We start from the raw sequence: 25594 nt of genomic DNA, 5'->3' as shown, positions 1-25594 counted from the left end.
ATATTTTTAATATTTTCAGAGCTTTGAATTAGATTTATATCACAGTGAAAACTAACTAGTTCCATTTGTAGATTTTCTGGGGCGATTCTTGTGGTCTTTCTTAATGATAATGATAATGAAAATAACATAAAACTACACCCCTAAATCATTGAAATCATAAATAGTTCTCCAAGTTCTCGTAGTAATAATGCTAATTAATTTACTCGAGAGTCTCAAAATTTTGTTTCAGACGCTGCCAGTTTTGAGACCACTAGTTAAGCTTATAATGAAAAGTCTCCCAAACTTTAACTGTTATAAAAAAAAAGGGGGTGGGGGAATCTACTCATCTAGAAATACGTAACAGTGAAAACTTCTGCTAGTATTTTATAGATAGACAGTTAAAAATTGTAAAAGATTCGGCGATTTTCCAAACGCACTTTTTGAAAACCGCAAATCAAATGCTTTCGTTAAACTGTTGAAATCATAGGGGGAAAAAAAAGAAACATATGAAAAGCTTCAAATGTTTTTCTCATTTAAGAAGCGCATAGTGTTAAAAAAATGTTAAGTCGATGTAAATAGAAAATATACAAATCTGATTATATTTGGCGATGCAGCACTATTTCGGAATTGCCAGGAAATTTTTAAATTCTGCCAAATTTCGTCAGAAAGCTCGACGCTGGCAACAGAAAACTATATTTGATAATTTTTTTATTATAAAATATGAACAGCTAATTTATTTTACAGGTATGTATTTCTAGACGAGTTGATTCATATGCATTGTTTTTGAGAAAATTTGACAAAAAATTGGGAAATCTTCCTTGTCAGAAATTTCTGAGTTGCGCAGTTGTATGGAAAATTAAAACATGAGTTTGGTGCAAATTCGTAGAAAACTGCATAATGTGAAAATAAAATGTAGCGAATTTTAATAACTGAATATAATTTTCCCGTTTATTCATATAAATAGACATTATGTAGCATATTATGTAGAAAACCAATGAAGAGAATAAATTATATTTTGCACTTTCCTTATTACATACATTTTGAAAGTTAATATAAATGCGTTTATAATAGATTGATATTAATAAAGTCATTGCATACGGCCGTTAATTTACGACAAACCTTAGACCAAGTCTTTATTCGATCAAATAAGCAGATTACCTGAACCTTCTAACAAAGTAAGAAAATGTTTCCCATGCCATTTTTCAGTAATTAAAGTAATTTAGAGTTTAAATGCAGGTAAATAATAATTACTATGCACGCGAAGATTAAAATATTTCTTTTTGTGATTTTATTTTTTACAGATTTTTTTTACTTTTTACAGATTTTTTAACTTCATCAGCAAATACAAAATCTTAACTTGAATTATTAAATTTAGCTATAGGAAAGGACATTAGGGACACCTGCTTGGGAAAGGAATGCCTTCGTAGAGGTCTTTCTAAGGGAAACAGGCTCGTGTTTTTGTTACACATAGGAAAACTACGAAAATGCAAATGCAACCAGCTCGTTTGCCGGGAATAATTTTAGGTTATACTACTAATCTTCTGCGGTCTTATTCAATCGGCCAGAACGTCAATGAATTATTTCAAAAATTGTCAGTAAACGGTATTCTTAAGATAAACTGACATACCATAAAATTGTTATTCATATGAGACAATATAGGGCAGAGAGAGAAGTACTTTTTGAGAAAAGTATCAATTTCTAAAAAATTTACGAGTTAAGTCATTCAATATACAGGGAGTTTAATATGTAGTAGGCCCATCATGCTATGAGGTACATTCACTTTCGAATGCTCGACTCTTGTCCTTGTTATTAAACATATGTTTTCTTCATTTAGATATATTTTCCGACGGCCAGTCCATATGTTTTGATCTAGAAGAATGTCTGGAGATTTTGCAGCAAAGAGCTCATAGGAGAACATAATAATACCACAGACAGACATAGCAACACACGAAAACTGCTAGCTCAGCCCGACTGCTAAATATGCAATCTAATGTATTTATTCATAAAATTATGAACACCTTCAGGAAAATACCAGCCATGTCAAAGATTTGGTAGCACACGAACGTTTCGAGTGATGATATCATCAAATTACATGACATGCTAATGATGTGTGAAACATATCGAACGACTTCCTAAACTAGCTAGATCCTGAAATTTATCTGAGCATTTTGATAAATTTTAGAAATCTAGGTAAGTATATCCAGGTAATTTCCTAAATTACGCTCAAAATCTGAAGAATCATGGTAACAGGTTCTCAGAATGCAGCGAAGAGGCAACTGTTGGAATCGATACCATGTCATATGAAGATAAATGCTCCAAGTACAGAAGAAGCCGTAGAAACACTGAGTAAAGATAATCCTAACTTAATTGTCTCAAAATAATCTTCATTTCTAATGCAAGATTATGAAGGTAGTTCAGTATAGAAGATCTTGAAACCAGCACGAGACTAAATAGTAAAGAGGGAATAACAGTAAAGGGGGCCTATGAGTTTTGCGTATCATCCGATTGGTTATGTTATTTGAATATGACAAAGTACACAAGAACTATCTGCCCAAGGGAAGGGGTGTCTTCATGAGGGGATTTTTAAAGAAAACTGGCTCGTATCCACGTTAAACATTGGGAAGCCCACGAAAATTCCCACGAAGCCAATCCTTCAGTATTTGAACCCGTGTTAAGCTAGCAGTATTCAGGTCTTAAACACTTGGCCACTGATGAGGCTTTAATCTGATTTATAAGCAAAATCTACACACAAAAGCATATTTGACATTTGGAGTTCTGCAAGAAATTCTTTAATAAATGGAACATGGCATTATATTCATATTTTCTAAGCCAAAGGATATAAAAATTCATTTCCTTAAAAGATGGGGAAATTGTTATTGGGACATTTTCAGTAGCAATATTAAAGTATTTATTTACCTTAAATACTGTAAACATATGAGAACATGTTTTCATTTCTTTGAACTTTGGAAAAGATGCTTTTATGTAAGCATGCCAAGTCTCCTTATCGTATCGATTTATTTACTGAAAACATTCTAAAAAATATGTCACAAATTAAATTTACAGTAACAAATATGAACTATTCTATATACTCCTTTTCTAACAGTAAACCTGACTTTTCCTATACAGTCATTTTATTAATTGCTACAAAAAATACTTGCAGCATATTTGAAGATACTACAGAAGTTTTGCTTTTTATCTTCACATACATTTTCGCGCTAAACACTATTTCAGAAGCCGATGTAATACAGCTTAAGGAAAATATTGGAATTGCATGTACAAAATTTAATGGTTCATTTGTGCATTACTTTCATCTATTAATAGATTCTTAAGACTCCTAGGAACAAAATTCTATGCTAAATTTTGTTTTCGGAATACGTACATTATTTGGCGATGCACATTTCTTATACCTTTTCTAGTGCTTTCAAGCTGGGTTGGCCTCTCTCTCGAGTATGTAGCAAAATATATGGAAAGTGCTCCAAATTTGTGCATTAAAATTTCAGATTTAAGACATACAGAAAAATCAAACATATTTAATATTTTAAAGTATGTTTAAAATAAAGCGGATTTACTTCGGCTCCACTTTCCAAATCTGGACTTCTTTCTCCTTCCATAGTAAAAGTCTTGCCTGTTCCTGTTTGTCCATACCTGAAATTATTTTAACAGCAATTTTACAGTGAAAGTATGTCTGGCCAAATAATCAGATTTCATCTTGGTAACTTGCTCATCAGTAAAAATTTTAAAGACTGGCAAAATGATTAGACAAAGTCTTAAAATTAATATTTAAAGAAAATATCATTGCATACAAGTAATTACGAAATATTCATTTGCATACGAGTGCCACTTTAGATTTTAAAAAAGTAAATTTTTGATACTCACGCAAATATAGTACAATTAAAACCCATTAGGACATCTTGAATAACAGGCGCTGCAACTTCCTTATACACTTGATCCTTTAAATATAAAATTAAGACTGTGATCCGAAATGTATCTTAATCATGAATTTTTAAAAGAATGTAAAATATGACAAAGAAAATATAGATATGGTGGTGTATTGAGAATACGGCAAAGCACATTAGGGCTATCTGCCTAAGGGCCATTCGTCGGGGACTAAACCGGAGATGAACTAATCGTGTTTAAGGGTATGGATCAGTTCGGGCACTAGTTTGTAGCAATGCGGAGGATTTAGTTATTTGAGTATAACAAAGCACACCAGAATTATCTCCCTAAGGGAAGCAATATCTTCATGCAGGGTTTTCATGAGAAACAGGCTCATGTTCACGTTATACATGGAGTCAAGCCATGAAAACGAACCATGCAGCAAGCCCGTTGGCCTGTGTTTGAAGCTGGGACGAAAAACTACTATTCGCAGTCTGTTTGGCTATTGCTGCCCCCCCCCTTTTTTTTTTTTTTTTTTTTTTTTTTTTTTTTTTTTGAAGAGTTTGGTTTCAGCTCAGTTGATTAAATAAAAGCACGCTAAAGCTATTTTGTAAGAAGAGGGATGTCTTCGCGGAAGATTTTCTAAGAGAAATTGACTCGTACACAAGTTACACATAGCGAAATTCACAAAAACGCCTATTTAGCTAGCCAGTTCCATCTGGACTCAATGTGAAAGGAGGCAGTTTGTTAAAAAACGAGTTTTCACAACAAAAAGTGGTAGTAATGTATAACTCAGATTTCGTTTTAATATATATTGGATAAGAGATCGGGCCAATTATTTCTGGGTTCATTCTTCGCTTCAAAGCTTTGATGATTTACTGAAACGTTACAAATAAGTTTTGCATAGCACACGTTAGTAATATTCCTATACAAATGTTTCTTAAAATGATGCTCTACTTTTCTATTCAAATACCTTTTAAGCTATGATGCCTCAATTTAGTAATATCACGATAATAAGCGCTAATTCTGTTGTGTATAATAGTCAAGAATTTTCCTCCTAAAATCAGATGTAGTAATAAATACTTCATGGTTTATTTCAGAAGAAAATTAAATAATGATACATACACCTTCAGTTAAATGAATATTATTATTGTAGAATCCAGCCGTGGCCGGTACTGGAGTCTTATCCGCAACTAACTCAGATTACCTTTCTTATTTATTTACAACACACAACGTAGATTATATAGACTTTGTACAAATAGAAATATGTCAATTGATAGAATTGTTTAAATTTATAAAATTATCACACTGAGCATTCGGCCTCGCCCGCCGAAAGCCAGTCTCCTACTTACCCTTTTTCCGACCTAGAGGACGCTACCACTTTCGTCATTACCTTTTTGGAGGACCGTGCACTAAAGTTATGAAAAGCATTTAAAAGAAATGTGAATGGTTAGGATAGATTTACAGAAGTTTCAAGATAGCAGTCAGACGAGTCATCGTATAAAAACTTCAGTCTCTGCGATTGGTAATTAATCGTTTTTATTGTTTCATTACAGCTAAATATTCTGCATGTCTCATTATATATCAGTGTTAATAGGACAACTGATCTTGCGTCAAGAAATAATTTTTCAGAGATACAAAATAGCTTTTCAAAGGTTTATTCCAAGATAAAACATAATTAATAAACTCGCCGACAACAGCATGTACTGCAGAACGTCTCTAGGTTAAAAATTGCATGCTTACATTTTCTCTTTATATTAAAGATATAAAATCACACCTGGTTTGCTAATAGTTTATGTAAGCTCACTGAAAAGTTTTGAGACTGATTATCTTAAGCAGAATCTGAAGGGCTGTAATTTTTATTTCTTCAAAGATCACGCAGAATTACGCTTTTCAAGCCGTTTTATAAAGGTTAAAAAAAAAAAAGAATATCCTTTTTAGCACTGTGCGACCGAAATGCTTCGATTCTATCTGAAGAGTCCTTTCCAATGTAAACTTTTCAATGTTGAAAAATTTACATTTTGAAGATTGAAGTGACCACTAAATTTAGGATATATGCAGTGTACCGCCAATGCTACAGCAGTAACATGCAGCCGCATCCTGGAACAAAAGAACTGTTCGAGCAAATCCTGTCTTTTCTTTACCAAGATTGTACGAAAATGGCTTTTTAAGGTGTTGGTTCACATAATTATCGTTGTTAACTCTGGATATGCAATGCTGACATTCGTAACCACATGAGTTAATTTACCAAAGCTTATTTTGTCTATCACTTGTGTCAATCTCGAACTGTATACATCAATGAATTACTGTAATACAGCTAGATATTTCGTCACCATATGCATTCTGAAGTGCTACGGTTATTCTCAAGTTTGACATAAAATTAAATCACATCTGCCGTAATCAAAGACGTCTTATCCCCCCGCCGACGACAAAAGGCATAGGTTCTTCTACTCACTGTGACCAAATACGGAAGATCATGGCTGTCCAGTTAAAAGTTCAAACATGTCGGCATATTAACTTCCGTAAAATTTAGTACAGACCTGCTTCATCGTATACAGGAAGGCAAAAATAAAGAAAGGCTCAATTTTTCGAGTTATGTTTTTGTTAAAGCAGGCATTCATACTTGAACTGCGATTAATAAATCTCTATTGAAGTTGCTCTGCATAAATTCTCTCCGAACCAATTTTTCCCGGCTTTTCTTCCATGGAGGTAAGAAAGGAACTTCCTACCGTGGTTTTTTTTTTTTTTTTTTTTTTTTTTTTTTTTTTTTTTTTTTGCTTGGGGAGGGAGCAGCGCGCTGCAAATGTGGTGTGGTGTATTTAATTATGGCAAAGCACACTAGGGCTATCTGCCTAAGGGGAGGGATGCCTTCGTAGAGGACTTTCTAAGGGAAACTGGCTCGTATACGCGTTACACATGGGGAAAACCGCGAAAACACCCATGCAGCCAGCTCGTTCGCGGGATTCGAACCTCGAACCAAACCACCCAGTGTTCAGCGACTTTACCGCTCGGCCGCTGGTGGGCACAAATGTAAGGAGACTTCGCTCTAACTTTCCTCGCTATGCTTCTTCACGCGGTGTCTGCAGTGATGGTACAGAGAAAATCTTCAACTTGCGAAATTTGACAGCTACAATTAACTATGAGCTCAAACAACACAGGATGACTCAATTAACTTCATTTTGAAGCATGTATCTTCATTCTTCAAAGAAAGATGTTTTTCGGTTGAGAATTCGTTCTACTGTTGTGTGCGCTTGCGATACACAGCTGTTTAAAAATAAAGTAGACGTAATTTAAAGCAGCTTCTTCATACTTCACAAAATAATCTGCATAAATTCAAGAACAGATCAGCAACAGTGATTTTTCAGAAAGTTTAAGCAGGACCTTTTACGGATAGACGCGTGTGTAATTTAGCCATGAACAGAACTCTCAAGAACTGTAAAAATGATGGTCGAATCTGTATTGTTCCTTTGGAAATATTTTACATAAACAACATAGTTTAGGAACTGCTAAAAAGAAAGAAAGAAAGTAATTACATATGAGTGTATGATATTAGTTATTGGCACAATCAATTATGGGCTGCTCTGTTCCGCGTGACTAATGGTCCCCACTACAGGTCCGACCCTTCCTCAGGACTAGGCGCGGGGGTTCATCTTCCGCTCTGGTCCCTCGGAGGAACCGGCGCACCACCTGGAATTCACCAGGCAGTACTGGTCGTTAATTTGCTACCTGCTAGTCGCATGGGCGATCCCACTGTACATATAAAGGAGTATGTACAGTTATTATTCTAATTTGCTAGTAATAGATTAAAAGACAACATTTACCATAATTTTAAAGTCGGGCTATTGCATTCTATACGGCGCAATGTATTTATTTGAAGATAACGTATTGATGAGCACACATGTTAGTTTGCATAATTAATTTTAGGTAATACCGTAACATTTTAATAACCATAACATTTCATCACTATAACAGTTTTAAAGCTCAAAAGATTTTCAGTTCTTAATTACTTGACAGAAATTTGACTTAAAAAGCATTTTAACCGAAATGGTATTTTTCCCTTTTGCCGGCGCAGGCTATAAAGTCGCCAATAATGGTGCAACTGATGCCAAATGGAATATCCTCGCTGGTAACCTTTAACACCTCATTTTCAAAACAATTCGCAGTCATTTCTTATCAGATTGATTGTTTCTTTCAATACTGGCATAAATTACATAGAATTTTTACCCATATAGTTCAATTTTATGCCTTAAGGCCATTCGTGGTAATTAAGTTAATTAGGATGCAATCACACCGCTCACCCGAAAGCGAAAATATAGAAAAGGCAAAGTCAAGAGTTAAATTCATCAGTTCTAATAAGAATGCACTAGCGAAGTAAAGCACTGCGGTCTTACATAATTTCTGAGTGAGCTATTCGTACGAATTTAAATAATTCTTGCAATTACACTTGTATTCCGAATTAAGATTTAACTTGAAATTAATGTAGATAATAACTGAGAGAATTAGATTTTTGTAGCGTAGTTTACGTGAGATCACTTGGGGTCACGTGATACGAATCGGCGAGTCAGGATGTTGACCGTGAAAGCATAGTACATTCTTAAATTAATGTCTTTTTACAAATTTATTATCTTTATTTATTGGTTTCTTACAAAATTTTAAACGATATTAAAATGTATGCCTTCAAAATAAAAAAAAATCCTTAGAACTAGCATTTGTTAACATTTTTTTATGTGTATACTGTATGTTATCGCCAATACAGTCTGCTTGGCGAGATTTGCGCCGGCAAAACGGAAAGTGCCAACAAAACTTCATTGATATGCAGAAAAATAAAATAAGGGGCTTGTTAAAGAAACATTTAAAAAAACTTACTTGTCCTGCATCAGAAGCAAAAACTTTGTCAAATGTGAACGTTCTCACTGCACCCGATAAAATATCTTTGACAAAGATTTTGTTAACTTCAGGATGAACTTCAACTGGCATTGGCAGACTTTTCTCATTTTCCAGAAGTGGTCTACAGATATTTAGAAAGGGAATTAATGTAAACACAGATGACTGCTTCGTTTGGAGAAATGAGACAGAAACTATGCGACATGCGCACACTGCATGAACACGCGTGTCACATAGCGCTGATATGAATAACCTCAGAGCTAAAAAGTTAAAAAATATGTCTTTCGGGCGTTAAAGATGTGGAACTCTAAGCAAATTTTCAAAAATTCGGGCTTAATTTTAAAAGGATTTTCTGAGTTTTAGCTTAGTGAAGCAGTTGAAATTTTCCCGATTTTACCGTTTCTACCATCGGATAAAACGGAGACAAAAACTTTAAATGAAATTTATACTGAATGTTTTACGTATACCGAATGTTTTTTAATTTACTGATATTTAGCGAATTTCTCAAAATGAATTTTTTTCGAGCATTTCAAGTTCATTTTAAATTTTCAACTTTAAAAAATATGAATATTGTAAAAATTTTAAATTTTCACAGGATTTAAAACAAACTTTTAACTTTTTTTTCAAAATAAGACTAACCAAAATCACTTAATACAGCGTTTTTCTGCATTTTTTTACAAATTCGTCGTATAGCTTCGTCCCATGTGGACTTCCATTCGGAAGCGCTTCATTTGCTGCTATATCACGCGGCCTCCGCGGAAACGCCTGTCTCCTTGGTCATGCAATTAAAACATTTCATCTTCCATGCAAGAATTGCATTAGGACCATAACGGAATTTAAATGAATTTTCGGTTTGACAGCTTATAAACAACAAGTGTAGAAGACATTCAATTCAAATAGATTTTGCTCCGATGACTTAAAAGAAGGTCCGTCAGTACTTATTGATGCAAATACCTACATAAATTATAATGAAAAAAAAAAAAAGTATTAATGTCCCTTTTTGCAAATTCGAGTTATTTGGTAAAATATTCCTTTCTTGGAAGAACGCAGTGGCAGTAGCCTCCTTTTCACTTGGTGGAAACTGAAAATCGTCATCATTTTGAACCCGAGCAGGGAAAAAAAATTATTACGAATAAAACGATGATTTTCCAATTCGTATTACTTCGTTATGCTTTCGGTTTGTTTGATTATGACAAAGATTCTGAAATCTATGAACTTCGCTAAAACAGAATTCGAAAAGTAAATCAAATATTTCTTCTCTCCTTCTGAACATAAAATTTAATCTCTCCTGCCATCTAACAGAACCAGGTTTTATCGTTTAAATAAAAAAATGTTTGCAAACCAGTATTTTTCAAACTTTATTTCGCGGTTTTATAGGATTTCTGCAAAAAGGTGTTGCAGTTACGTTCGTGTTTTACGGACTAGATCAAACGACCCGCTTTTACTCTTTATCTTGCGCCCTAACGAGTCTTTGTAGTTACAATCCAGGGCCAATACACACACATCTTCTTAAGGGTGTAACTCCAACTGCGCTAATGTAAATCCCCCCCGGGTCGAGCTATAGTCCAATTGCGCCAATCAAAATTTCTTCCCCCTGCTGCCTACAGGGTTGCAATTTAACTTTTCGAAGCCAATTGTAACCAAGAGGAAAATAAAAATAAATAAATAGAATTACATATCACAAGAACAAGTAAAAAATATCTAACAAGCAGGCTAATTACTTGAATAACAGTAATAAATGCGAGAGCTAACAAAGAAAATAAAAGGTATTGGTAAATAAAGGTAATTAGCATTACAAACATCTTTCATTTATTATAATAATATCATAAATTAAATAATTATAAAGCATTCCATATCAAAGTGTGCTAAAAATATTTTTTGTTAATTAAAGTAATCATGTAAATGTTTGCAGAAATTAAGTTTAGTTAAATTAAAAAAAAAAGCTTAGCATGAAATCTATTATAACAACATTACTATGCATTTGGAACACTACGTATAAATTGTAAATAAATTTAAATTATTATGCTAAGCCGAAGTTTTTTCTAAAATTTATCTAGAAGAAAGGAATTAGATAAACAATAATGCAAATTAATATAATCAATCAGGCCTCTCAATAAATAAGTATTTTTTTAACCAAAATTAAAAATTGGAATGCAAAAGTTTGAGTAATGTACTTAGAAATATCTGAAAATATAATTAATTAGAAAAGTATAATTAAATTAATAACAAGCTAATTAACAGTAACATTAAGCTTAATTTCATTCAATCTAAAACAAGCAGTCGATTAGGAGCTCCGCATAACTGAAGTTTTAATACTATTTTACGTAGATTTGAGTATAAAATAAAAGTTGCACTTCTGAAACAAGTGTATAATGCACTGATAGTAAATAGGAATTAAAATACAGTGGTTAAAAATATAACTACTTGTCAGAAGGTATGAAAAGTTGCCATGGCTAGAGAAATTGAATGATTATAGAAAACTCATAAAGTTAAGAACTACAGTGTGAAAAGAAAATTCTGTGATAAACATGTTAAGAAAATTAGATGGAGAAATAATTCTTAATTTATTGATATCCATATAAATTCTATGCTTTTGGAAAAATGTTACATATAATTTGCACCGAGGTATCAATCCCCGAAAACGAGTTAATTTCTTTCCTTATTTTTTCTTATTAGAGGGATTTGTAAAAAGATATGCTAAGGTAAAGGTGAAAATTTTTGCAATATTTTTAAAGAATAAATTTAAAAAGTATTTTTACTTCATTAAATTTCAAGTAATTAATTTTACAAATAATTCAGCCTGAAACTAGGTTGGAAAATAAGCTACATGCTGAAGATTAAGCTTTGCCAAAGTGTTAGAAACATCTTCTGTTAACTAGAGTTGTGATGCAAGAATTTGTAAAAATTATCATTTAAATATAAAATTGGCATAAATACAATACAAAGTATATAAATTCTACATACATGAAAACTTGAGTACAGGGCAACAATATGTGAAAAAGGAATGGATTAAAAGGGAACTGAAAATCTCAGGATATGAATATAAGAGAGTTTGATTTTTTTTTGTTAATTATGAAAATTCTGCTGACGCTCATAATTATTAATTTATTAATTAAATGTGTATTAGAAATAAAATGTATGCCAAAGTACATCAGGTGGAAACAGAATGAATATTTAAACGTTTCTAGTATTAAAATATGGAATTTGTAACAAAGTTAAATAACCTTAAAATAAATTCAATGATTAAAAATGGAAAGCTTAATACGGGAATATATTGAAATAATATTAGTGTGAATTTAGAACGACTTGAGAAGTCCAATTTTTAGATTTAATGAAGAGAATGTTTTTAATTAAATTAGAACTGTTTACCTAAAATGGTAAATTTAAAAGTTAAAACCATTCTGCTATCTAAGAAGATTTGTTAATATTCATCTAGACAAGAAACTTATTTAAGGTGACCTACAAATCCAGTATTTGATACGTTGATTATGTATCAGTTTTGTGTATGTCATTAATCTATCAATTTTACTAATCAAAACTGATATATTATATATATATATATATATAAGCTCGCCTAAAAGTTACCAAGAGCTGCTGCTCCAAAAAGTTCAACACGTTTTAAAAAATTAATACATATGAAAATCAAACCATTAAACATGTAAAACATTAAAAAAACAGAATCAGATAAAAAGGTAAGCGGAAAATGGTAAATTATTCTGATTCTGTTTTTTTTATCCGCTTACCTTTTTATCTGATTGTTGTTTTTTTTTTTTTAATGTTTTACATGTTTAATGGTTTGATTTTCATATGTATTAATTTTTTAAAACGTGTTGAACTTTTTGGAGCAGCAGCTCTTGGTAACTTTTAGGCGAGCTTACTACATTTTTTTATATTTTACTTATTTTGCAGCATATTGTGCAAGATGTTTTCTAGACCAAAATTAGTTTTTCAAAATTGTAATTACTACCTTGCTTGATATATATATAACTCAGCGATTAATATCTACAACTTGGAAAGTTTTTAATTCTTACAGAGAATAAAAAAGATCTGGCTCATCATTCCTTTAAGCATCATAAAACTTTAAAATGAGTGTAAAAGAAATTTATTTTTACTTTAGCACACGCCAGACTTTAATATTTGTTTTGCATGCACAATTTTTACAATATTGATAAAGGAAAATAAAGGCTTGCAGTGTCGATAGAATGTCCCATTAATGGCGATAAATGACTTTTTGTAGCACCCAATCTTCTTGGGAAAGAAATAGGGGACAGGAAACGTCGCGCAGTTCGTGGATTAGAAAAGTGGGGAACGAGGATCTTCGATCAAATTTGGCGCAGTTCGTACCCTACCCTTCTTAAAGGCATCAAGGAATGACGGAAGATTGCGGTAGATCAAGGCCTTATGACACTAGATAAAATTGGCCGGGGTGGCATGCTAGGCTAATTAAATTAAGTAGGTTTCCTATACATTTAGATTATGAGCACATGAGGGTTATCTGCAGAAGGGAAAGGAGACTTTATGAAAAGGGGAACAATCAATTTTTGCAAAACACAGGGCAAACTCCCATGCAGGCAGCTAGTTTCACCGAAACACTAGCTAGTTATTCAGTGATTTTACTGCTCGGCCGCTGGTGGCTGCCCCATTTAGAACACAGTAACGAAATTCATGATATCTTAAATGATTTGAAAGCCATATCATTTTCCTCTTCGCTAGGAGGAGGGTTCTGTTTGTCCTAAAATCACGAAACACTTTCCACTGCAGTGAACTCACGTTTAAGAATCCTCATATAGTGTCCGGAAATAGATTTAAACAAGAAACAGTGATGTAAGCAACTTCAGTTTTCGCTACTATAAAATGCTATTGACGTTAAAATTTAGTTTTTGATGCAGGTAACAGTGTTCAAGTAGAAAGAAAAGCTATGACCAAGGTTGTAATACCGTTCCACGCATTATTTATTAACCGCAAAAATGTTAACTTCGTTGTAAAATATTTTATATATCACTTGGAAAAGGATTTATCTATTATAATATAAAAACTGAAAAATCGTATTTAGCACAAATAAGTAACAGTTTCCTTTTTATTCCAGATTGGATTTTTGAAAAATGTGAAATGTGAATCATATTACTTGAAAATGGCTTTCGGAATAATAGTAATTAAATTAGAATGACCTTTCGCTCGTGAAAGTATTCAAATTGCTTATTAATACCATTACGTTAAATACCTATCTGAAAAAAGTTTTCAAACATAAACAATGTATTGAATAAGTGCAGCAGATGTTCAAGATGCACTGAAACATTCGCTCAGAATGCTAGAAATAGCAGTATTTAAAATGTTAAATCATATGGTTTTAACAATATGGCAGTATTATGAGTTATAACAGTCGCAGACAGTTTTTATGTACGGCACTTCCAAACTCTGTTAAAGAATACCGGAGATCGTTTGTTGCTATGTATATCGTCAATAACTATGTTCGTCAGTCCTGTCGAAGACAAAGTGCATTACAAACTTTCACAGTAGCCATACTCCTAAGATGACTTTTCTCTGGTAGCAATCGGTGCTCTAGAACTTTAGTAAAGAAATTTAACATAAGCAGGCATATCTAAGTAAGTTACTTTTACGAAAGCCAAAAACATTCTGGAACCGAGATTGAAAAAACTTTCAACTGACAATTTCCAAGAACAGGAAAGCATAAAAAGTGAATTTTTTATATATATATCTCTACGGATTTGTTACTTTTAAGCCAAATTCACTAGAAAATTATTTACTTATATGTTTTAATTGTAATGAACAGCTTATGTCAATATCTTTAATTAATGACAAAATCTTGAGCAAGATAAAGTAACATGCCGAACAAGTATTAATTTAGAAGTCAAACAACAAAAATCAGCATTATATATGCACATTTTTCACAGGACTAGTTTCGATGGTTTTATAGAACCATCACCCTCAGCTGCCAAAGCGAAAAATGAGCTTTGGCAGCTGAGAATGATGGTTCGATAAAACAGCTGATTTTTGCTATTTGGGTTAATCTTTGGATTATGGTAACTTGGCGATTTTTTGGCGACCAACCCTGCTACAGCAACCTGCTAGTTTTTGTTTGGACGCCATTTTGTTTTCACGAAGTAAAGGCAATTTTTTTTTTTTTTTTTAACTCAACATTTTTTTTTTTTAAACAATCTGCTAGCCGAATTACGCTTATGCTAGAACTTTTATGGAACAAAAGTGCTTAATCATGACCAAAATTTGGTGCGAAATTGGGAGAAAGTGCAGAATCGCAAACTGCTTACCGCGTTTTTAAGAATTACACATACACGGAATTCATGTACACGTCGACCTATTTTCACTTAAAAAAACATCCCAGAATTGCACAAAAATGGTATTGCGCACACTCTTGACTTTATCCATGTACACTGCTAAAGTCCTAGCTAGTAACCTTTATCGCCTTACCAAAATGTCGCCAAACTACTTGTTACCATATTCCAAAGATTAGCCGCTATTTGACTAAATTAAAATCTTGAGTCTTCAATCTCAGGTCCGTCAGCCGCTTTAATTCGCCTCTGGTGTCAATAAAAATACTTTTAAAGCATGCCACTTTATTTCTTTCTTTGTAAGAAATAACTAAACTAAGAGACATTTCTTACGTTTAAGGGACTTTACCATAGTCGAAATGAGCTGATGATGGAAGCATATTTCCTTGCTGCAAGTATCATGTTGGCTTATAGTTACTTAGAGACAATGGTTTGGCGCGAGTTATCCTTATTGTAAAAAGTCCAGCCATTCTATTATCTCAGTTAAAAACAGGAGGGAAAACTATTTAAAACTTGGGACATTTTTTGGAAAATAAGTGAAATTTAAATTAGTTTACACATAGTTTCATTCTTTCCAGTTCTCAATTACGAAATGAACTTCAAAATTCTGTGCCTAACTTAATACATTATTACAAACTAACGACTTTAGTTTCACCCGATGTGTAAATAATCTTCGAGAATTATGGAATGTGATGAACAATTTTCACAGAACTAGAACTACAGTACATTAAAATTATTAATCTACATGCATTTAAAGGACGTAACAAAAAAGATTTCTAATCATTGTCGTAATTCTTTATCTGGTAATATTCATTTACAAGCAATTCTATTCTTCAGAAAAATTCTGTATATTAATAGAATTCTGAAATTGTGACGAAATTGCTTAAACACATAATTCATTATTTGATAGAATTAAAAGTATAATCTATACTGCATTCCTATTGATTAAAGCTATAAATTTCAAGTATTTCTGTATTTTGTGTGCAGTTTATAAACGGAAAAAAGTAATTGCATCTTACTTACCTACAGCGAACAAATACTTGTATAGCTTCATTATTTTTCTTCTTTTTATTCATTTCCTTCTTTTTATTCGAATCACAGAACAATTGTAAAAGGTAATACTTCTTCGTAACACAAAACTACAGGTTTCGATTATTCCTCACCTACATTTTGCTGAAGTTTAGATAACCACTTAAAAGCTTCATGCTGGATGGAAGTACAATGTTGCCACTTTTTAAATGAAATATTGAACTTATTTGATTAAATAATTGCAATACCTGCTTTGAGCGAATATTCGGGAAACACTTAACAGGTAAAAACTGTTCATGTGACTACTCTGTATATCTTCATGCTTTCTCTCATTTTATCTTTTAAGGTTTCTTACTTACTGTGTAATTTTTAAATCATTGTTTCAACTCTGGGAAGTGGATTTTGTCAATTTTTAGAAGGCCTTTATACACTGGATTAATCCCTCAAGCTTTTAGCCCTTTCCTTAGACGAAAATTGCCTTCATTTAAACATGTAGCTATATCCACGTCCCAAATTTCAACGTATTTTTACTAGTAAACTACTTTTAAGAGTGTTCAGTCTGTCACTGAGTATACTCAAGTAAATGTTAATTCAGATTCAGATATTTGTAAAGTTTCTGTGGTTAACATACGTAATTCTTAAAAGAAATGCTTACGTGTAATACAGTAGAAAAAGGTCAAGCATTATAATTAGAAAAAACCCATAAGTTGTTTTAATTATTTCTTTAATAAAGGAAGCAGCTGTATTTTGCATTATTTAACCTTAATTTCCTAACATTTGACACTTCAAACCAAAACACATTATCTGATTTTGGAATCAGCAATGTTCATGCGATATCTTCAATTATTAACTGGAAAATCAATTTTTAGAAGGTTAATTTTGGTCTTACTCTCGTTTTTTTATGGACTTCGTTTGATGCATTTTATGAGTAATTGAGGATATTTAAATAAGGATTTGGGTACACAGAATTTGCGTCCGTTTAACGAAGATTTAGCGTATTTTGTTAATGATAAAATTTAGTACACCATTAAAGTAGTTCTGGTTTGATAACGATATTGAAGCTTTTTAAAATGGTGAGTTGATCTCTTTATTGGTATAATTGGGAGAAATGTCTGAATCTAAAAGAATTTAGTTCCGATTCAGTGCATGTAAAGTGTTTGAAAAATTGCTTTACAAATAATTTCATAAATCGTGAGCTAACATGAATACTGTATAGATTTATTTCGATATTTTGTTTAATGTAAGTACTATTATTATTAACGAATGTGTTTACAATTAATGTGCTTATTAGAAACGGTATTATGAAAATTTTCATATTTATTTAATAGTTCTATACATAGAGCAAAGGTTCTGAACCAGGGGAGAATTTCACAGTTTAGGGGAGGATAATGCAGTCAGCCTTTAAGTTATCTGTTAAGTATTTAGTTTTATTTTATGACTATTAGAAAACTACAAAACTACTGTTATTCAAGTTATGGTATTCATCAAGATTTTTTACACTTTTTCTTAGTTAATTTATAAAACACATTAAAAAACACTCGAAATTTAAATGTATACATATATACTGTGGGTAAAAAAAGTATTTGCACACCTACATTTTTGTTTGCAATTCATAAAAAGAAGCATTAAGAAATAAAAAAATTGGTATTGCCAAATCAGAATAAGTTTAATCATCCAAAACAAACAGAAAAATTACAATAATATAAATAACAATGCTTTTTTGTAACAAAATTAAAATATCTCGTATCAAAAAAGTATTTGCACACCTGCATAAATACAAAAGAAATACAATATATAAGCAAATTTCAAATAACTAATATTTAGTACGCATTCCTTTAGCATCTATTACTGCTTGTAATCTTGCTGGCATTGAATTAAATTTTCTGTAACAGTAGGGTCAGTATTCGACCACTCTTCAATAAGAGCTTGTTTAAGGGCAGATTTGCTTGAAATCTTCCTTTTTCTTATTTTTAAATCCACAGAGTTCCACAAATTTTCCAAAGAATTTAAGTCTGGTGATTGAGGTGGAGTGGCAAGTTTTCTGGGTACATTATAAAGCAACCACATACGTGTTATACCGGCGGTGTGTTTGGGATCATTGTCTTGCTGAAAATAGTACGAATTACTGATACCCAATTTTATTGCACTTTGTGGCAAATTATCTCGCAACACATCAATATAGGTTCGAGCTGTCATATTCCCATCAATCAAACACAAATTACCAACTCCTTTGCTACCCATGCACCCCCAAATCATAACAGAACCTCCTCCATGTTTAACTGTAGGTAATACATTTTTGGTATGAAAAGCAGTACAAGGTTTTCTCCAAACTAATTTCCTGCCATCTGGTTTAAATATATTGAACTTAACTCTCGTCGGAGAATATGACATTTTTCCAGAAACCAATTGGCTTATTGATATATTCCTTAGTGAATTCAAGTCTCTTCAGTCTATTTCGTTCAGTTATGAGAGGTTTTTTCCTTGGTGATCTCCCATAAATGTGTGCATCGTGCAGGACATTTCGAACACTTTGAGCACAGATTTGAACTCCAGATGTTGAAGCTACATCATTGGCTAAAGTAATTACACTAACAAATGGATTTTTTTATGCTTCTCTTATGATTTTTCGCTTCATTCGCAGTGAAAGTTTCTTTGGGCGTCCAGAGCGCAAGTTATTTGATGTAGATCCTCTTTCTTTATAACATACCGAACAGTAGAGAAGCAAACATTTACGTTTTTACCTATTTCTCAATAACTTAGGCCATTTTGACGTAAAGAAAAAAAATTTTTTCTCGCAACGAAATCGGCAATTCAGATTTCTTAGGTGCCATTACAATTTGAATCGACAATCAACTGATAACGTTTCGACAACACTTCCTTTTATAGTCGTCTTACGTATGTTATTTACTGCGGGATGACTGTCAAATAATAGCATAAAAAAGCAAATTTGCTAAAGTTGAGTTGAGTGTGCAAATACTTTTTTGACACAAGCTATTTTAATATTGTTGCAAAAAATGTCTTTTATTAATATTATCGTATTTTTTGTAATTAATTTAAATGAATAAGCTTATTCTATTTTTAAATGCCAATTTTTGTATTTCTTAATGTATTTTCTTATAAATTGTGAACAAAAATGTATGTGTGCAAATACTTTTTGTACCCACTGTATATATATTTCTAGTTTTCGAATGGGCGTTTGAATGATCGCCTTACAATGGTGAAAAGGGTGCATGGATCAAAAAAAGGTTAAGAACCATTAATTTAGAGTGATACGTAATTTTGTGCATTTAAAAAATAGAAATTTCCCTAAAATAAAAAAAGTCAAAAATTGAAATTTCGCAATTGTTCTCATAAACCCACACAAAAAGGGGGAAGAGAAAGAAGAGGGGAAAAAACAGAAGTTAAAAAAAAAAGAAATGTAAATCACCGTTTTTCAAATCCAAAAAAGCAAACTACCGCAATAATGTGAAAAAAATTGTAATAATAATTGAAAGCGAATGTCATTTTAGCGTCAATATGCTCTTCCGCGAGTCTGTTTCTTATTTGAAACTGCGATGTTATATATACTAAAATACGGTCTATGAAGTCTTTGAACAACTGTCATTGAGAAGTTTTGGAGACAGAATGTTGTTGCTTTAAGAATCCATATGGTATCAGCAAGAGTGTCTAAGAGGTTGCTTGTAAAAAAATTTGTTTATCTATCAATGAGTTCGTGTTTTGGAATGTCTTTAAAAAGATGTTATTTTGGAGAAGCTTTCCAATGAAAAGTCTGGTCTCAAAGCTGGTGTAAGAGTGTTCGCGGCTACAGATATTCAAAATAATCTGCACATATGCTTATTGGACTCATTTGTTTCGTTGGATAGCATATGTAAAGACAATTTAATGAAACTCTTCTCTGTTGCTGTCACCAGTATCAATTTGTGCTTTTAATCAAGTTCAGCTTTCTCGTTTATCAAAATACATTGTCTTACTCTTAAAATAATCGCTACTTTGGACGCTCTAAAGAAGACTTAAAAATCAACTAACTGATTACACAAGATGTGAGCGAATGCCTTGTTTGATACAAATATTCGAGTTGTCATCTTCATATTCATTTAATAAAGCAGAAATATTCTCCGTTCATTCACTCAAATATAAGACAGCTTCGAACCAAGAATCCAATCTGGTTATAACGAATGCAGGATAAAATTTTGCTTATAAGTACCTTAAGTACGCTCTTTTTACTTTTTCATTGTACCCCAAAAAACCTGTTTTTGTATCTTTTATATATATATATATATATATATATATATATATAGACAACATAGTTCTAGATAATAATCAACTACAACATTTTCCATGTAACATGGGTTAAAATCAACACCACGTCATCCTAGGCAAAGAACATAGGAGGACAGCTAAGCATAGTAGCGCAGAGATGTTTTGCAGAGCAGGAAGAGTTAAGAAAAGGTGACGTAAATGCTCGTGAAGCAGTATTTATACTAGGCAAGTGCATATATACAGCTAAGCTGTGATTGGTTAATTTAGATTTTAGTTCTTTTTGCAAGCAGCGTTATGTAAGCGCCATGTGATTTTGGAAAGATCTTGAAATTGGGAGAAAAGATGAATTCAGAGGCGAAACATAAAATTTGTCAATTTTGAGGTTGCCAATTATTTCTTGGTGTAGCCATCGTATTTTATCATATCTTACATATATATATGTTACTGTAAAAGCCTGAAGTCTGCTAAATCCTAGATTTTACCGGTAAAACCTAGGACTTAGAAGAAAAGGGCTAGCTCATAGAGCTTTTACCCCTGAAGCAGAAAGTGAGAAGTGATGACGTAGTTATGATGACACTGAGCGCGGAGATGTAATTCGCAGCTTAGAAATTAGCGTTTTTGAACCAGCGTTTAAAATGAGCTGTGTGTGAAAGATAGCTATATTTGGAAGAGACAATGTTACTGCTGTATGCATTTTACGCTGAACCATTAAAAAATTTAATAATACTTATTTAATTTTAAAATAATAGATAAAATGCGCTACTCTTTTAATATAAAGTTCCGTGTTTTTTTTGTTTTTTTTTTAAATTTATTTGCAGGTTTTTTTATTTAATGCACGTTTATTTCTAATCATTTCTTTATCTGCATGCTATTTAAAGAGATAAGAGAATTTTTATACTGTTTCTAAGATAACTATAATTGCAGCTATTTAAATTTACTCATAAAACAATTTTACACTGACATAGTTTTAAACATATATGACATATATGGCAAAATTTCTGCTAATCTAAGTTTGATTTTTTTGCCTAATTGTAAATTTTACATTAGCATATTTCTCTTCCGATTCAATATAATAATATATATTTTTAAAATAATTTTGTAATTCATACCTTCATCTATATTACAATTAAATAAATGTATGCAAGATTGTTACCTTAATTTTGACAAAATAGCTTTACTCACAGTACCTAAAACAGTTATTATATTTTTCAAAAGTGTGAGTAAAGGAGGCAGGTCTTTTTATGCCAACTACTTTGATGTTTTATACTATTCTACTTTATCTAGAATGCTAATCTAGCACAAAATCGAATCAATAATTAGTTACAAAGCATACAATAAGAATAAATTTCACAAGCACTTAACAAAATTAGTTTGTTAAGTACTTGTTATTCTTGTTGGTACTATTTTGATACTATTAATAATACCGAAGATATTATCGATTAACTCATAGATGTCAGATGCTTTTTGATTTCCTGTGAGGTGGAGTATACCTTTTGCGGTAGTTCTTGAAAATAATGTTTTCGCTGGAGCGACTATTTGTCTCTCGTTTCCCTTAACCATTAAATAATTCGGTTTTAGTTTGTGACACAATTTGATTTCTTATGAATGTCTATTTAAAACCTCTTTAATGATATCAAAATTTAAAACAGTTCCATCTTCTAAAACAAATCCTTTATCTAAAAAGTGGTTTCTTTTGAGGCAGAGCGCGAAATGAGACATCTGATTAAAACAAATTGCACATTTTGAAAAGAACCGAAAACTTGGTCCAGTTTACAGTCATCGCAGAGTTTTCAATCTATATGCATTTCGTCGAGAAATGAATATAGATTGAATTTAGCGCACCATTTCTTTAATTTGCTAATACTAGGTATAAGAATTCCAATTTTTTTTCTTTTCAAAAATCATAGCTTTAAGATGACAGAGCTCTTATGACAATGCAACGTGAAATATCTTCACTAGTCCACCTGATTTTTTCCTTCTTTTTCAGCAATGCATTAATCTGAGTCTTTATAAAAATAGGCTTTAGACGTTTTTCCAAATTCTCCGATTTGTGTTCCCCCCCCCCGAAATTTCGCTATTTGGGATTTTAATTTCTGATACCAGTTTCTTTCTAAATGTCGTCCACCTTCTTTGTCGCTGAACAAATATTCTAAAATTTTTCTTTTCTCTATTTTTCAATACTTTAATACAATTTTCTAAGGCTATTATTTTGTTCTTCAAATTATGAATGCATTCTTGTTTATCCTTAAACTTAGGGCATTCAGGAATATCTACATTTTCATTTGTGAGTTTTATTTCAAAATCATTAACATTTGATTTATTATTGTCCTCATAATTTACTTTCGGCACAGCATTCCATTTCAACAGTTTTTTTTTCTTTCTTTCTTTCTTTTTTTTTTTTTTTTTTTTTTTTTTTTTTTTTTTTTTGTGGCTATCCAAACAAGCGATTTATCATATCATCTTCATAAACACTTCATAGAAAATGTTCGCTGCAGGTTTTTCCGCTCTTCACATTAATAGAATCTTGTCTTTGGCATTTGTGTATCCATTCTTTCAACAAAAGCAAATTCTTATTTGGGTCCTTTGGTCCCATGAAATAAAATATCTCATCCTTCCGTACTTCTGTACGCCACAGCGCAAAAAGCCATATTACATAAACGATACTTTACAACATAAAGTTTTAAATAAAAATTGACTAAAATTATATATATATATATATATAAATTATTTTAAATATTATATTATTAGAAAACAGATATATATGATTAAAATTATTTTAACCTCTAGAAAATCGTTTCGCAGCTGAATGAAACTACAGTTTTAAACGCGGAAAATCAGAACAGGTGCATCACAGTGACGTCAGATTACTGCCGGTTAAGTCGTCACCATCGAGATAGATAAGGCCTGCGCGCTGAGTTACTACGTCACTGCTAGGGGACCGGCCTTCGCGCAGTTTAGCTTCCTTGCTAAACACCCGTTTTCTAAACCTATTCTATGAAATTGGTATCTCATACTATAAAATCAGTCTAAAACAAAATTACAAGCGGCAATATAATGTTTTACAAAGCTTATACGAATATGAAATATTTTCATTTTCTTTTGTTGGTATTTATTTTCAAAACAAAATTATTTGAGAATGGTGTGGTGTTTTTAAAAGCAAATCATTTCTTTGAAGAAAAATTGGTTTTAAAATTCAAGTAGCTAAAATTTTTACTTTGATTTTTCTGCGCTGTCTTTTTGTCTCTCGTTGATTCTCATCACCGCATCAAATTTTTTTGTTTCACCCACTACTTTAACAAAATGTTTGCCAGTGGGAACACATGTTATCTCTCATTCTATAATTATTGCATATTTTTATATCTATCATATTAATGTAGCAGGATTATAAAACATCAAACGAATGCAAGAGACTACTTAATATTTAGACTAACATTTAAATGCCTTATATCAGTCAGAAAATTTTTCTGAATGTAATAAATTACTAAATAGTTTTAAAATTATTTCTTACTTACATATTGTACGAGGGCTATCCAGAAAGTAGATTACGTTTTGGAATAAAAAAATAAACAAAGTATAGGAAACAAATTTTATTATATACAGATGAAAGCCACACTCAAATACTACTTTTCTACATAGTCACCATACAAATTAAGGCATTTATCGTAGCGATGTACGAGCTTGGAAATTCCTTCGTCGAAAAATTCGGCCGCCTGCGCCTTCAACCACTTCGTTACCTCTTCTTGCCTTCCATCTTGCACAAAACTTGTGGTAACTAAGCTTTTCGCTGATGATTTCGTGCAACAAACTTCGCGAAATTTGTGGAAAATTCAAAGAAAGTTCCGTTATTGTGAAATTTCGATTTTCACGGACTTTAGCATCGACTTTTTCGAGAAGTTCGGCGGTCACTATGCTGGGTCTCCCACTTCGATCTTCGTCGTGAACATTGGTTCGGCCATTTTGAAATCTTATGACCCACTGACGCACTCCACCTTCAGTGATAATGTTGTCCCCATACACTTCACGAAGCTGCCGATAGATTTCTATCGGTTTACAGTTTTTTGCAGTCAGAAACCTTATTACTGAGCGCACCTCGCAGCTCGCGGGATTTTCAATTAACGCAGACATTTCAAACCGTCACAGTATCTGAACGGAGCACAGCACGAACCTCTCACTAGCACGGCTAGATGCAGACTGAGCTGCGCAACGCTCTGACCCCAAGATGGCCGCGCTAGCCCCGCCCCTAGCGGACACAGACGGAAACGTAATCTACTTCCTGGATGGCCCTCGTATGTTAATGTTTTCCTCTTAATGCTACATAATTATTCGACAGAATCTGTAGTTAAATTGAGATAATGTTTATTACATAGCTCTGAAGACTATCAATATTAAAATTCGAAATAAGACAGGAAAAAAGTTTTTTAAATAAAGTTATACACAATTTTTTTGAAAATATTTTAAAAATATACGAAATACTTAAAAAAACTTTTAGAAACTGAAATTTCTTGCAAATATTTACATCATACCTATTTAACTATAAGCGTTACCTCTGTTCTGAAAATATTTTTTCTATTAATATCCACATGAAAAGAAAATATAAATCCTAACATCATGTTCAAAACTTTTCTGTATAATGTAAGCAATTTTTTTAACTTAACTTACATAGCTTTTGGCGGGGCCACGTACTCAAATTAAAGATTGTAATTTAAAAGATAATTTAAAAAATTGTTTTTAAAATTGCATTGAATGGAAATACAATGAAAACAAGTATGTCTACATATGAATTCAATTACTACTGCTTCGTCAATAATTGTACATTTTTAAAATTTCATTTTGCAGTCTCGCAATTTAATTACCTTAATATGAATCTTACATACATTACTTTAGAAACTTTTCTATCATTCTCAGAAAGGTTTATATTGCATAACAAATTTTAAACAAACTGATTGCATGATAATAACATATATAAAAGTGAACAGACGCTATGTTAGCTAAACATATGCATTTAAGTTTCATCATGATAAAATGATATTTAATGATTTGCAAAAAACATTGATATTTAAATTTAAGAACACAGTACTCTGTCAAGAATCAAATTTACTCTGCATTTGATATTCTACATATTATGTAATGAAATAAGTGTTATGCTTTTAACCCCTTAAGACAGTTATTTCATATAAAATTAGTTTCCAATTAAAATAAATAATCATAAATTTTGCTGACAATTTTTATATTACTGGTGTTAGTAATTATTACAAGGG

General features: G+C 32.0%; 1 protein-coding gene across 3 annotated transcripts in view; it reads right to left on the bottom strand.

Moving 5' to 3' along the window:
* LOC118196141 (kinesin-like protein KIF11) overlaps positions 1 to 16242 on the bottom strand; it is a 135716-nt gene extending 119474 nt beyond the window's left edge. For all 3 annotated transcript variants that reach the window (XM_085808097.1, XM_085808098.1, XM_085808099.1), the window contains exons 1-4: positions 16071 to 16242; positions 8722 to 8863; positions 3856 to 3929; positions 3549 to 3624 (exon numbers count right to left, since the gene is read on the bottom strand). In XM_085808097.1, the coding sequence (XP_085664223.1) occupies positions 3549 to 3624; positions 3856 to 3929; positions 8722 to 8863; positions 16071 to 16123 (345 nt within the window). In that variant the 5' untranslated portion in view covers positions 16124 to 16242. The remainder of the gene's footprint in view (positions 1 to 3548; positions 3625 to 3855; positions 3930 to 8721; positions 8864 to 16070) is intronic.
* Between the last annotated feature and the right edge of the window lie 9352 nt (positions 16243 to 25594).

The sequence above is a fragment of the Stegodyphus dumicola genome, chromosome X1 (genome assembly GCF_044657685.1).
Source record: "Stegodyphus dumicola isolate Sdum_Otavi_A_Nest chromosome X1, ASM4465768v1".
Lineage (NCBI taxonomy): Eukaryota > Metazoa > Arthropoda > Arachnida > Araneae > Eresidae > Stegodyphus > Stegodyphus dumicola.
Note: the sequence above shows the minus strand (reverse complement) of the source record. Positions and strands in the feature narration are given on the sequence as shown.